Here is a 14,076-nt window from a genome sequence, read left to right as displayed (position 1 = left end):
GTACACCGGCAAATATATTATAACAAAATATTACACAATATTGTTTAAATTTTCACTACTAGAGCTCGCTAACTTCGCCACAAATAAATATGTTTTATAATTTAAGATCTGGCAATGAAGCGAAATATTAAATAAACTGAACTGAAGAAAAAATAGCTTGAGGTCATGGTCCTGTTATTTGTTTTTGTTCTTGTTTTGTTTCCCAAGCTTTCCAAATGAAACAATGTCTCTTCGAGTCGGATTAGGAGCTTCTCAAGCAGATTTAGATGTACAGGGAGAAATTGATTTTGATTTTTTTGACGAAAGTAATAGTTCTTCCATTCCAGCTAAGCAATCTAATGTTCTGACTGAAGTCAATCACATGACATTGGGCGCAGATTGTTCCGAGCTTGCTTGTGAAATCAGTTCTTTAAACCAAGATGCAATTATTTCCAATGGGTCTCCTTCTGCTTCAAGCTATGATTTTAATCAACCTGTTATAACCATATCATGCGATAATACCACTGGAGCAATACAGAAAACTATTAAAACTGTCATCCCTACTCCATTTAATTACAAAGATAATAAATGCGGTCGAAAGAGTCCTTCTATGCCAAATAGAAAAGTTGCTGTAAGTCCACGTTTTAAAAGCAAGGTTTTCCAGGATGATGATGGATCTGATGACAGCTCTATTTCGAGCATGTCAGAGTCTGAATCAGACATGTCTTCAGTGAGTGCTGATTCTTTTGAATTAAATGAAGGGGAATCAGATTCCATGACTGATGTTAGTCCTTTGCCATCACCTTTCCATTGCTCTACACCCAATTCCAGTAAATTTAATAAAGAACAAACTCTATCACCTCCTTTGAATATTTCTTCAGAAATAAAAAAGGATCATGTGAAATTTACTGATGATGTTGAAAGCATGTCTGATACAAAGTTATGTCCTAAATGTGACACTATTGATATTCAGGAACTTGTACGAGCTATGAAAAGACTGAAAATGAAACAAAACATAAATTCGAGTTATGTGAGGAAATGTAAAAGTCCTATTTTAACGCACAATGCCAGATGCCGAAAAAATTTATCTTTCACAAATGAGGAGGTGCGTCGAATCGATAATGATAACCAAATTTTGTTAAAGAAGATAATTGCTCAACAAAATAGAGTTACATCACTAGGAAATTCTTCACCTAGAGTATCCTCATCAGCAACAGTGAATCGACACAAACAACAACGTCAGATAGAATTAGACAATTTGGTGAGTTTCCTGAAATCTGAATTTATTTGATTTTATCTCATCTGATATATCAATTGAGTAGATTTTTCAGAGAATTTTCTTTTCTTTCATTAATCTTAAATTCCTTGTTTGTTATGTGCTTGAGTTCTATAAACAATATATAGCATTTGACTGGTGATATCTTATGATACAAAATTTTGAGGTAAAATCCTAGATTAGCCCCCTCTCGTGCCGAATTTTTGAAATCTCATCAAGTTGGCATTTATTACTGGGATCAACATTGCTTTTTGATTATTGAAAAAAAAATGTAAATTTTCCATTTGTTCGCCATTTGCAACCGGTACCGCGCAAAAAAAGAATTAAAAATGAAATAACAGTTAAAAAATGTAATAATGACAATGATTCCAACAGCAAGAGATCAGAAGTATAAATGGCTATAAATAAACCCTTTTACTTCTTTTTTAACAAAATCCAACTTTCGCATAACCAATCAGGTTTAAGGATTTTGGATTTCGTGCTTAAACAATTTCAAACGGCCCTTAGCAGTTCCAGTATTTCCATATCAGTACCTTGTATATTTCAAAGGTCCAAAGGGATTTTAAAACTATAAATTATTTAAAAAATTTTTTTTTTTTCATGTTTTATTTTATAACTATAAATTATTAAAAGGTTTATATAATATTTTTTACTTTTTTTGACCTAAAATAATACAAAACAATGTAAAAAGGTATGAAAATTTGAAAAATATATTTTATAAAAATTCTGTGTCAAATAGTTAATTTTAATTTTTGTAATATTTTAAAAAAATGTTTTCTCTTTTTGAGATATTTCCATATCTTGATCTGTCGGGCCAATTGAAATTGCCAAATAGATTTTAAACTTGTGAATTTTTGTAAAAAAATTATGCCATGTGAGTGGCTACAAGTTATATCTTTCGAGTTTGTCCCTTTCTGTGATATTTTTTTTCTTGCTGGCTGTTGTCCGGAAGTTGCCAAGACTTTGCAATTATTCTGCCACAGATCACGATATGGAAATCCCTCCCTCTGTTTTTATTTCTTTTCTTGTTTTCTTTGCATTTTTATCATATATTATGCGTTTTATGTACTTACAGCTAATGCACAGAATAAAATTCAATAAATCTGAAGTTCATTATTTTTTTCATTCTTAATTAAATTAATTTAATCTCTTCTCTCTCTCCCCTCCCTCTGAGTAAATCAATTAATCAAAATTGGTAGCAATTAAAAGTAACAGGCAAATAATTAAAATATCGGTATAGCATAAATTTAGTGGAGAGAACTGTTGCTGATTGTTTGGCATAACCTAGTTGAACTTTTGTAATGAGTCAATTGATTAGTTGTATTAATAAGATTCTATTTATTTAATATACAAAATTGGACTAAAGATTCATTCACTTTACAGAGTATTTCTCATGAGAAATCTAATACACTAAAAACAATACTACTTACCTTTTCATTTTTAGAAAAGTCTAAGGAACAGTTCAAAGGCAAATTTATGATGACAAAGTGAAACAAACAATAATTTTTCTTATTGCGTATTTATTTAAATTCATGATAAATAGGGAGGCACAGTTTTGTGCAAAAGTCAAATCAACGAAAATTACTGTTTTAAATCTAGTACAATGTATATTTGAAATACAAAAGAGTTTAGAATCAAGTAGAGTTGTTTTCTTCTTAGGTACTAACAAAAATTATTTAATCAATTAAATTTAAGTGTAATCCTATTAAAATAAATTGACCTCTTAAATTTATTACAAATAAAATTTTAAATCTGGGATAGGCAGCAAAAAATAAATAAATAAATGAATAAAAAAATATAATATAAAATAAATTAAACAAATTGATTTATATCTTATATAAACAAAATAACATCTATTAATATTATATAAATTAATGTGTTTAAGTAAATTCAAACTGTGTGTCGAAATTAACAACTAAATTCAATATTCAAGAAATAATTATTTACAACAAAAAATTATTTATAATTTGCCCATTATTCTGGTTAATTTTATTAGAAATATGCAATAATATTTATTAGTTTGCCCAGATATTTTATGGCATAACAAGTTTCATATCTTTATGTATTTAAACAAAACCAATCAAATCATCTGATTTTATTACCTGCCACTTTTTTATTTTTATTTAAACAATATTATTCAAAACAATTGGTTACTTTACCAAGCATTATAAAAATTAGCTATAATTTTTCCTAGATATGAAATAAGATTGAATTTTACCCCAATATTCCAGGGCTTATTCTCCCAGACAAGAGTAGTTTTTAACTATACTTAATAGAAATTTTTTTTTATAGAAAGTCTATTCAGTTAGGTTATACCCCATTTATCGAGGAACACTATCCCATATACGAACAAATAAAGGAAACAAAATTACAGTAAAAAGGAATAGGTAAATTCCAAAATTGCATTACCTCATAAAAGCTGATTCAAAAGGTTTAGAATTCATCTTGCACCTAAAATTAATCATGATAGAATACATTATTGGTTGAATCATAATGAAATCCAATGAACAATATTAATTAAAATTCTACAAGAAAATGAAATTAACTTAATTAGAAATAAAAAAATAAAAAAAAGATGTAATAAAAATATTATTTCTTATGTATTAACATTAAACTCATTATTCAGAAACGAAAATGTAGACAATTTGGCAGGTTATTATCTCCAAAGAATTTTAAATAAGATATAATTTAATTGGTAAAATCTAAGGTCGCTGAAGTATAGTAATGAGTATTTCAAATCTTGCAAGAGAAAAAAATTATAGATAAAATTAAAGTGGAAGTGCTACGAAAAGATTTCAAGAAGATCATTATTTAACCTGTATTTTCAATTTTAATAGAATCTTATTAAAATTTGAAATAAAAAGGTAAATTGTTCTAGAACAATATGTAGTGCGATTTTTACAATCTGTAGTCTATGCTCCTTAGCACAACCTGCATTACACTCACTCCTCTATAATGACGATCGATGCATAAAGTCACATTTGCTATTCACAAGATTGCATCATGTGAACATGACAATCTTGTGATTGCATCATGACAAGACAAGAGACATTAAAATGTCTGCACTGAACCATTCATTCCAATATATTATTTGTGTTTATTTTATTTAGAAAAAAGTTTAAAAAAATATTTAAATCCTTTGATGTTGTTATCATAGAATAAATATAAAACTTGTATTCTCTTTTAATTGAAGGAAGAGTATTAGTACATGACATCTTTAATATTTTTCTTGATCATAGATGGTAGTACTTTCAGGGGTCTGTTCAGACATTTTGTAAAAGGTCCGTTTTTTGTGAAATTGTGAAAAAATTACTCATGTTCTTTCAACCAGGGTCCTGCTTTTATGAACTTGTGCAAATAGGGTCCGGTTATTGCAAAAAACTTTTTCAGGGAGTTTTTAAATTGTAAATAGATACAAGATTATGCTCAGCACTGTAAAATTATAATAAAAAAAAATTAAATTTTCAAAAATAAATAGCAATTGCTGCCTTTAAATTAGAGATGCAACATACAAATATTTGGTATTTAGCCTATACTGCTGAACGCAGAATATTCTTTTCGGATGAATAATGGAAGAATTGTCTGCCGAAGACAAAACTTAATTGGTTTACATCCATTTTTCTTGTTTTCTGCCCTGGGAAGGATCTATTCAATTGACAAAACAATAATGAAGATAAACAAATTTGTGAAGGGTCCAATTAAAAGAAAAATCATTTTGTGAAGGGTCCGTTTTTAAGTTAAAATATTTTGTGAAGGGTCCGTTTTTATGAAAAGATATTTTGTGAAGGGTCTGTTAACGAACCCGAATTTCTTCTAAACAGACCCCTGACTTTCATAATCTGTATAACTTTCTTTTCATAGCATATAAATTTAGCAATCACACTTTTTTTGTTTGAAAATTGTATTAATTCTTTTTATTAAATGCCAATCCTTTTGCATTGTCTATTTCCGAGTTAAAATATGTAGTCTTTGCAATTATCTTGAGTTTTGTAGCGAAAATGGCAGTTAAAAATGTATTATTTCAAAGGGAACTTTTATATACAAATTAATGTTAACCATAGAAAGAAAAAGTTATGTTATTCAAAATTTTTAGTTAGTTATGAAATTCTTAAAAATATTGTTTTGTTACAATTGGTCAAGTATTTACTTTTAGCTTTGTGTATGGTATTGGATAATATTTATTGTACTCAAAATATATTTGTGTACTCAAATTATAACAACCTCTTATCATAATGTCTTTTTTTTTGCCAGGACCACGAGGGTCATATTAAGTGTCAACTGTGTATATATGGCTAAAAGATGCATAAAGAAAACAAGAATGTCGATAACAAGAAAGAATAAAGGAGAAAATAATAAAAAATTATTTAAAAGGATTTTTTTAACAATTAACAAAGAAGACTTAATATTTTTTAAACAGAAAAAAGAATAATTTTTTTTTAAAACCTTATAAAAATTAATGAAAACTTAGAAGAAGATAAATTAGCAATAAAAATATATTATCATTATAATAAAAATATATTATCATTATAGCAATAAAAATAAATTAGCAATAAAAATATTATATCACTAAAAGAGACAGATTTTTAAACACGTTTCAAGTAAATTTCAAGTAAAAACAACATGAAAATTCAAAATAAAACACAAGACAGAACATGTACAGAGAGAAGAGAAATTTTTTCCCCTCCATTACTAAGTTGCCAGAATAAAAAGTATGAAATTACAGTGTAATAGAGGGTAGTAGGAAAAACATTTTTAAGTTGTGTTCATATTATCAGAAGTAATACCTTGGATTAGTTCTGATCAGGGTTGGAGTTTTTGCCGGCAAAAAGGGTTTTTTACCAGGACAATGGTAAAAACCGGCAAAAACCAAATTATCTAAATTGCTGATTAAATATTATTACAAAATACTTGAAACAAATTTAAATCAATCATAAGGAATAATAATTTTGATACATTACATGAAAAAATTATTTTTAGCATATTAATAATTAATATAAAGGCAATAATTTTTAACCCACTGGCGGTTAAGGAAATGGGCAAAATTGGGAGAATGTTTCTCCCCTACACACAGTTCCCCTATCAATTAACATGGGAAAACCGGTTTTGCTATGCAGAGAAGACTGCAGGTTAAAATGCGACTTTTTACGTGCAGAACCGTCAGTGGGTTAAAACATTGAAAGTTTTTTACCTCTTTTCATTTTAGAATTTTTAAATAAATGTTTTTTTACAAATAAACAAATGTTATTATTTGTATATTATTATTATATTATAAAAAATTATTATTTGTACAATAATTAACTACACATCTTGATAGATATTTTATGCTTTAAATTATAGTTATATTTAAAATAAGTTCATTTCACTGGAGAAAAAGAGAATAATCGCAAATTTTCCAATCAATAATGCTTCAAACTACTAAAATGATATATTATTACATTATGATTTAATTATGGAATAATAAATTTGTTAATTTTTTTGTAATTATTTATATTTATTGTATATATTTCAATTTTAGGAATAATTTTGTACCAAAAAATGTGTTTTTGTCCTCTTATCTTGGAAAATATAGGTTTTTGCCAATTTGCTTGGCAAAAACCTGTTTTTGCCAGGACGGTTTTTACCGGTATTTACCATGGTTTTGTCCACCTGCGGCAAAATCTTGCCAACCCTGGTTCTGATAGTATTACTTTGTATTTGCTCGGAGAAAAGGATGCATGCATGGCAACAACTTTATAATACAAAAATTATAATTAGTAAAAGGTCACACTTTAAATACACAACATTTTATTTTAGTGATTTTTTTATACATCAATTAAATTTATTGAATAATATTTATTGTTTAATTAATAACTTTCAGCTTGTTATGTAACTTTTAAAATGTTTCATTTTTGAAATTATTTTATCTAGGCCTTGTTGAAAAGATTGGAATCTGCAAAGCCTTCCAGAGATTTAAATCGATTACATTTGCTTCAAGATTATGACCGTCGGTCATCTGGTGTTTTATCTAGAGCATCTTCAAGATCCTCATATCCTTGCAGCTCAACTCAGTCATATAGTAGAACATCAATGCATTCATCAGGACGTTCCAGTGCTGTAAGTGTTAAGCCAACCAACTCTTCAGTATTACGCTCACAGTCGTTGACAGCAATGAACAAGTCTTAAATTATGATAATCTTTTTATGATGTGAATGTATTTACAGAATTGCCAACTATTACGATTTATTTATAATTATTGCAATTCCATACTCAATATTAGGGTTGAGTGATAAAATATAGTTTTTTCCCCTTAATTACCAAGAGTTTTGAAATTTTGTTGTTTGAAACTAATCTGTATTATTATTTTTTTTAACTCCTTAAACAATTCTAAAAGCAATAAGTAAAAACAAAAACGATTTGATAGAAGAGGAGAAAAAAAGAGAAATCTTATCTTTCCTTCTTCCTACAAGCTATTCTGAAACTTAATCTTCTGCTCTTATAGAAAAGTAAAAGAATGTAAACTCAAATCTGTAATGCTGTGAGAAAAAGTGTTTAGTAGTTTAAATGCAGGATGATAAAAAGACAATAATGGCTATTTCTAATTTAACCAAAAAACTAGGACATTGATACCCAGTAATCAATTTAATTGTATCATTTTATTATAAAAAATAAAATTCCATTGTTGTATAATTTTTAATAGTACCTTTATTTAAGTGTAACTTTTTTTACTTCATAATTCATGCATAATTGTATTACTATTTATACATCTAATAAATTTCTCAAGGCTAACTGTATATATCTGTATTTCTGCGTTATTGTCTTCTAATTATTGATAAGTTAGTTGAAAAGTTGGCACCTCTGTATATATATTACCAAATTTATTTCATAATGTAATAATTTTTTTTGGTGTTGTTCTTTTCATTATTTTTTATGATAATAAGTTATGTTCTGTGTTCATTTTTTTATTTGTGAAGTTTTAAGTAAAATTGAATATTAGCACAGGCAGCTCTTACATTTTATTTTCGTTGCTGTTATCTGTTTTGAATAGTTTTTCTCACCTGAGGCCAGTGTAATGTGTCAAATAAATACATATTTATTAATAAGAAACAAATCTTTCATATGAGTAGTATATTCTTATTAAATAATGCTAAAATGGTCTCTCTGATTACTATTTAAAGAAAAAATGTGTGCTTAAATGTTATTTCATCTTAGATTCGTTTATATATATATATAATATAGTAAAAATGTAAAATGATAATTAAGATTATTTCTTACTTATCTATATATTGCTAATATTTTTTGCCATTTCTGTATAGTTAATTGATTTTACTCTGTGATATGTTACATAAAATAAGCCTAATACAATATTGACAACTGTAAAATTTTTTGCTTGTAAGTCATCTAAATAACTTTGTTCCGATTTAAGCTAAATTGAATTTAAACACATGAAATTTCATGAATAATAAATTAAAAAAAAAACGTATTTAAAATTTTCAACAATAAACATAAGTGAGTTTTGAGATTGATAATTAAACCCCCAAATTTTTTACTTTTTTCTGTGTATAATGTACAGGAAATTTGTAAAAAAAAAAAAAACTATCTATAAATTTTGGCTAAATTCTAATAAAATTAATTAGTCTAGCTTTTTTTTTTTTATTGACTTTATGTTTTACAGGATATGAACAAAAACTGAGAACATTGTGTAAAATTGGTATATTTCAAAAATCATCTTTAATGACTGGAATAGTTAATATTCTGAAATTTGAGATTAAAATAATTTAAATTTAACATATTTTAATAGCTTATTTAAATATGTGTATCAACTTAAATAAGTTGGGAAATTGTTTTTTTTAATTTTTTTTTAAAGCAAGTCTAAGTTATAAATCACAAATGGTATTGAGATTTACATCAAGTGATAGGAGCTAAAATAGTGAGGTGTTTTTTCTTTTACACCCCAGGTGTAGAATTACACTTTTCAACTACAAAGTTTAAAAATATGGTTCTTAGTGTCTTTCAGTATTGAATTCTGCATAAGGAAAGCGTTCAATATAATTTTATTACATTCGTGAAATAACATGTAACAAACAGTATAAAACTAGTTTATTTGCTGTTTAAAAATATACCAAATTCATATTCAGCTACTTCTTAAAATTTTTTTTTATATGCATGGTATTATTTTATCTACTTTGGGTATTATGCTTATCTACTTACTTCTTACAGCTATGCATGCCCAAAAGGATAGATTTTTTTTTGTTGTTATATACTCTAAAGTACAAAACAATGTGAATAAAATACAGAAATGGACAAACTATAGTTTTGGTTTTCTAAAATAACCCTCAGTGTTTAAACACCAATGATTTTTCAAAACACTAATAAAAACCTTCCTCGGTGTGAAGACACCATTTTGGTTTTAAGACACTAAAAAGGTTCTTGTTTAGAAAACTGAAACTATATGTTCATTTCTGTATTTTATTCACCTTGTTTTTTTACTTTAATTATACATGTGTACACAGTTTATTAGTTGCATTCCATTAGTTTGCATTTATTTTTAATTCAATTAAGTTATTACATATATTTTCTCAAGATTTATTACTTCAGTTTTTCATTTGAAATAAGAAATTGCCTTTTTATGTTTCATTTATTTGATATATATGCTAGTCTATCAACTTTTTGAGTGTTAGTTCCAGTTTTTTCTGTACTTTAAACTGGTGCCTTTCTTGCATCAAAAATGTTTCCCCATGTTAATGTGTGGGAAAGAAGTGCATATTGGTACAATTTCGTACAAGGACTAACACTTAGAGGGTTAAGTATGTATTATACTTGTGCTTTTTATAGATACATAATCTACAAATTTCTACCTGTTTTTTTTGTTGTATTTAGATGATGTAATTAATACCAGTATATAAAAATGTAAATATATCCCTTTTGTGGATGTTGTGTGAAAAATGTTTTTATGATGCAAAATTGATTGTATTTATGGGCCAAAAAGAGTATTATGTAAAAGTTAAACATTAAAGTGTAAATATAAGTCATATGTAAAATAAATATTTTTTCATTAAATCCTTTAAATTAATAGATTAAAAAGATATTTTAGATGTTATTATTTACCACATTAATTTTAAAAATATGTTAATCTTCTTTGTTATCTCTTATAACTATAACTAATATTTTCCTTATTGAATGCATTCTATCTCATGTGAATTTGTTTGTTTCTTAAGTTAAATCATATAATTACTAATTGAAAGTTAGTACAAGGAAGGATTTGGTTATTTCTCCATGCAATAAATGGAACTTTCCATATGATCTATATAAAATAAATAATAATTAATATAGCTATAAATATATCTAACTATAAATAATAATTTAATTCTATAAATGCTTCTGAAATAAATTATTTAGTATTGAATGGCTTAAAAAATTGTCATTTAGTGGTGTTTAATTTATTATTAGAGAATTTGTTTAAAATCTATTCAGTTAAAATGCTTTTTGTAAGTTCTGAAAGAGAAGTTGATTTATTTATTCACTGTTAAGTTAAGCGTTCATTTATGGCTTAACTTTAAAGTGTAATATAATAGCATGTTTTTAGTGTCATAAAATTAATCATGGTTTAAAATGATGAAGCATTTATTTTTTGCTGTTATATTGATAAACATTCATATTTTATTGTTGAACCATTGCAATTGATAAGGACTTTTTCTAATTAATTTATTATTTATTATTTAATAAAATTAGTTTTTTTTCTTTCTAATCTATAAAAAAATTATTTTGGCAGGGCTGAAAGTTTTATTTGCCACTGGCGACCAAATATTTAGAAATGCAAGTAAGTTTTGACTTGTAAAATGGTGCATTTTAAATCTAACTATTAAACATTTTCCTTAGTTGTGAATTAGTGTTTTTGCTCAATTAGCAACTTGGGTATGTCACAATAGTCTGAAGAGAGCTAACAGAAATTCTTTGATGTCTGTGACACTCGATGATTTGCTTAGAAATTCTATAAATTGACACCTCCAGGGGTGATTGTGAGCCCAAGTCAAAATTCCGGAAAAATTTCTTGAGTTTAAAAAAAAAAAAAAAACAGTTTAAATTGAAAAATTAGAAAAACATTTAAACAAGGTTTTTTTTTCCTTTTTCTCAATATTTCTTAGTTTACTCAAAATATATTTAAAATTTTTCACATACCTATACCATTTACACATACCTATGATGATCTGGAGAAGTAATTAAAATTTACAAATATGTCTTTCTTTCTAGAGTTTATGATTATAACAACTATTTACTGATAAAAAATTAATATTAATCATGAATATAAGCTTGTAAAGTATCTTTCTGGCTTTCCCTTACAAACAAATAAAATAAACTGTGTTTTTAAGCTCCACCATTGAAAATTTGATTTCCGGAAACTTCTGTGATCAATGATTTTTTTTAAACTTCTGGACCTTCGATCTCCGGAAACTTCCGGATCACTGATAGCAAAAATTCCGGAAATCCGGATTTTTTCCGGAACACAATCAGCCCTGCACCTCCAACCAGGGTTGGCTTTTTGCCGGCAGAAACTGGTTTTTGCCATGCCAGTGGCAGAAACTGGTTGTAACCGGCAAAAACTGGCAGAAACTAAAAAAACTTCTTTATCAGTTCTGGTAATTGCTTAATGACATTTTGTTTAAGTAAACTGAAAAATGTAACTGTAACAAACTTTTTAATTCATTGTTTGTAAATATATATTATTTTGTTTATATTAAATATAAAGAGTGCAGTGCAGTATATCAAATATTTATATTAAATAAAGAAATGTAATAATAAATATAAATACTAAATTTTAGTTTATTATATTAAACTCTGAAATTCAGTAATTATTATCATTTAACTCTTAATGTAACTCAGTAGAGCTACTTTCAAATAGTTTTTTTTCTTTTGAAGACATAATTTGCATGGCAACAATCCAATTATTATAACAGTAACAGTTTTAATCTTTGCTGTATGTAAGAGGTAATATAATTGGTTAGATTCACTGATTCATAAATGTAAACAGCAATTTCACTGATCACTTTGTTTAACATTTCTATGAATTATCCATTGTATGTCAATCTCAGTACTTAACTTTTATGTCATTTTCTGAATTTCTGCCACAAATGTGGCAGAAAAGGGTTTCTGCCATGCCAGTTTTAACCAGTTTCTACCAGTGGTGTTAACCACCTCGGCAGAAACTTGCCAACCTTGCCTCCAACAGAGTTTGATCCTAGGTTGGCAATTGACAAATGGTGCTTAAGGCTGAAAGGCAAAGGTATACAGACTTGGAGAGTTAAAAGTCAGGGAACATTTTTGATAATTTAATTTTCTGATACTTTTTTATATTTTCATGACTTTTAATGATGTGTGCATGATAACAGAACTTCATAATTTTATTTGAAGTTATTATTTTGCAATAAATATAAGATTCAGTTACTGCCTTCTTTTGTGGTTTTAATCACCAAAATGTCCTTTATGTTTGTTAAAACTTTAAAAATTGTTTTAACTTTTAGTGAAAATGATGGTAAAATTTTTGTTTTTGTCTGGGTAGTACCTTAACTGAAATTTCAAGCCCTGAATTATAGGCTTATGAACTGTTTAGTTCAACTGACTGAACTAAAGATGTCTTTTCACCTGTTATAAACATAGTGATGAAAATTTCTATCCAAACTTGCCCAAATAAGAAATACTTGATCAGTTAAGACGGAGGCAAAGACTACACATAAACTTTTTTTTAAGTGCTTTTGAAATTAAAAATGCTTAATAACTATTTACTATTATACCTATACGTAGCAATATATTTGATATGCAATCATATTGTAATAGTACAATAAATCCTTCCAAGTAGGACACTTGGAAGGCAGAGATTGGTGCGAAGGTTATCTATGCAATCTTTTATAATATGATAAGCATTATTTTTTTAAATAAGTTTTAGACTAGTGTTTCGAAATGTCCTCAAATGAATAAATTTAAAAAAAACCCGTTTATGAGTCCCAAATTTGTTAAAATGCAATTTACTATTATTATCTTCTTAAACAATAAATATTGAGCATTTTGAAAATTATCTTTAAACAATTATGACTATTTTTCTTCCATGTATTATATAATTAAAAAATAATTATAAGTTTAATATTTTATTTCATTGACATTTTTTGGTTTGAAAAACTAAAATTTTTACGTATAAAAATTCTTTTATTTTTCTTGCAAAAATTAAGTAAAAAAAAAACATAATATATTTTAACAAAATATAAAATAATATTCTCTATGATAAGTTATTAGTCATGTCAATATTAAGATAAAGTTTTGAAAAAAAAGTGAATTTAAATGTATGTAAACATATCTGCTTAGAATAATAGTTTTTAAAAGTAGATAGTTTTTAGTTAAAATCTTTTCCTCTGAAGATGGTAAACTTTTACTGTAAAAAAAGAATAAAAGTATATTGTAGCATGTACAATTTTTATACTAGAAAAATTGTTTTGATGTTTATAGCTTTTCACTTTTGTATAGAGCAGAACTTGTGTATTTAATATACTGTATCTTCCAGAATAGTGTTATAAAAATACTTTTATATGAATAATTTAATATGTAACCAAGTAAAACAAATGAACAAGAAGTGAATGCACTTCGCTTGTAGTCAAATTTGTATTAAGATGATGCATATCTATTGCATTATTTGTCTTTCAATAAAGAATATCTAACGAATATCTTATGTTTGTTTATCAAATTAAAGTGTGAGAGACATACACTATAAGGTGATTAATGCACTCATCGTTTTGCTATTTTTTAAGAAATACACAAATAATTAAAATCTCACATGAACATAATCATTATTTTATTCA

At 26.5% G+C, this 14,076-nt stretch overlaps 1 protein-coding gene across 1 annotated transcript; it reads left to right on the top strand.

The window, feature by feature from the left end:
* The first annotated feature begins 71 nt into the window (after positions 1-71).
* LOC107449438 (uncharacterized) lies at positions 72-8,773 on the top strand. The gene is made up of 2 exons (XM_016064955.4): positions 72-1,240; positions 7,163-8,773. Exons 1-2 carry the CDS (start codon positions 224-226, stop codon positions 7,415-7,417), a joined length of 1,272 nt encoding a protein of 423 aa, XP_015920441.1. The 5' UTR covers positions 72-223; the 3' UTR covers positions 7,418-8,773.
* The last annotated feature ends 5,303 nt before the right edge of the window (positions 8,774-14,076 follow it).

The sequence above is a fragment of the Parasteatoda tepidariorum genome, chromosome 1 (assembly GCF_982258835.1).
Source record: "Parasteatoda tepidariorum strain Cologne lab strain chromosome 1, Ptep-v5.0, whole genome shotgun sequence".
Classification (NCBI taxonomy): Eukaryota; Metazoa; Arthropoda; class Arachnida; order Araneae; family Theridiidae; genus Parasteatoda; species Parasteatoda tepidariorum.
This window is presented reverse-complemented; position numbering and strand designations above follow the sequence as displayed.

Coding starts and splice junctions, on each gene's coding strand:
- LOC107449438 (XM_016064955.4), top strand. CDS start 224: ATGTCTCTTCGAGTCGGATTAGGAGCTTCTCAAGCAGATTTAGATGTA. Junction 1,241..7,162: donor AGATAGAATTAGACAATTTG/GTGAGTTTCCTG, acceptor TATTTTATCTAG/GCCTTGTTGAAAAGATTGGA.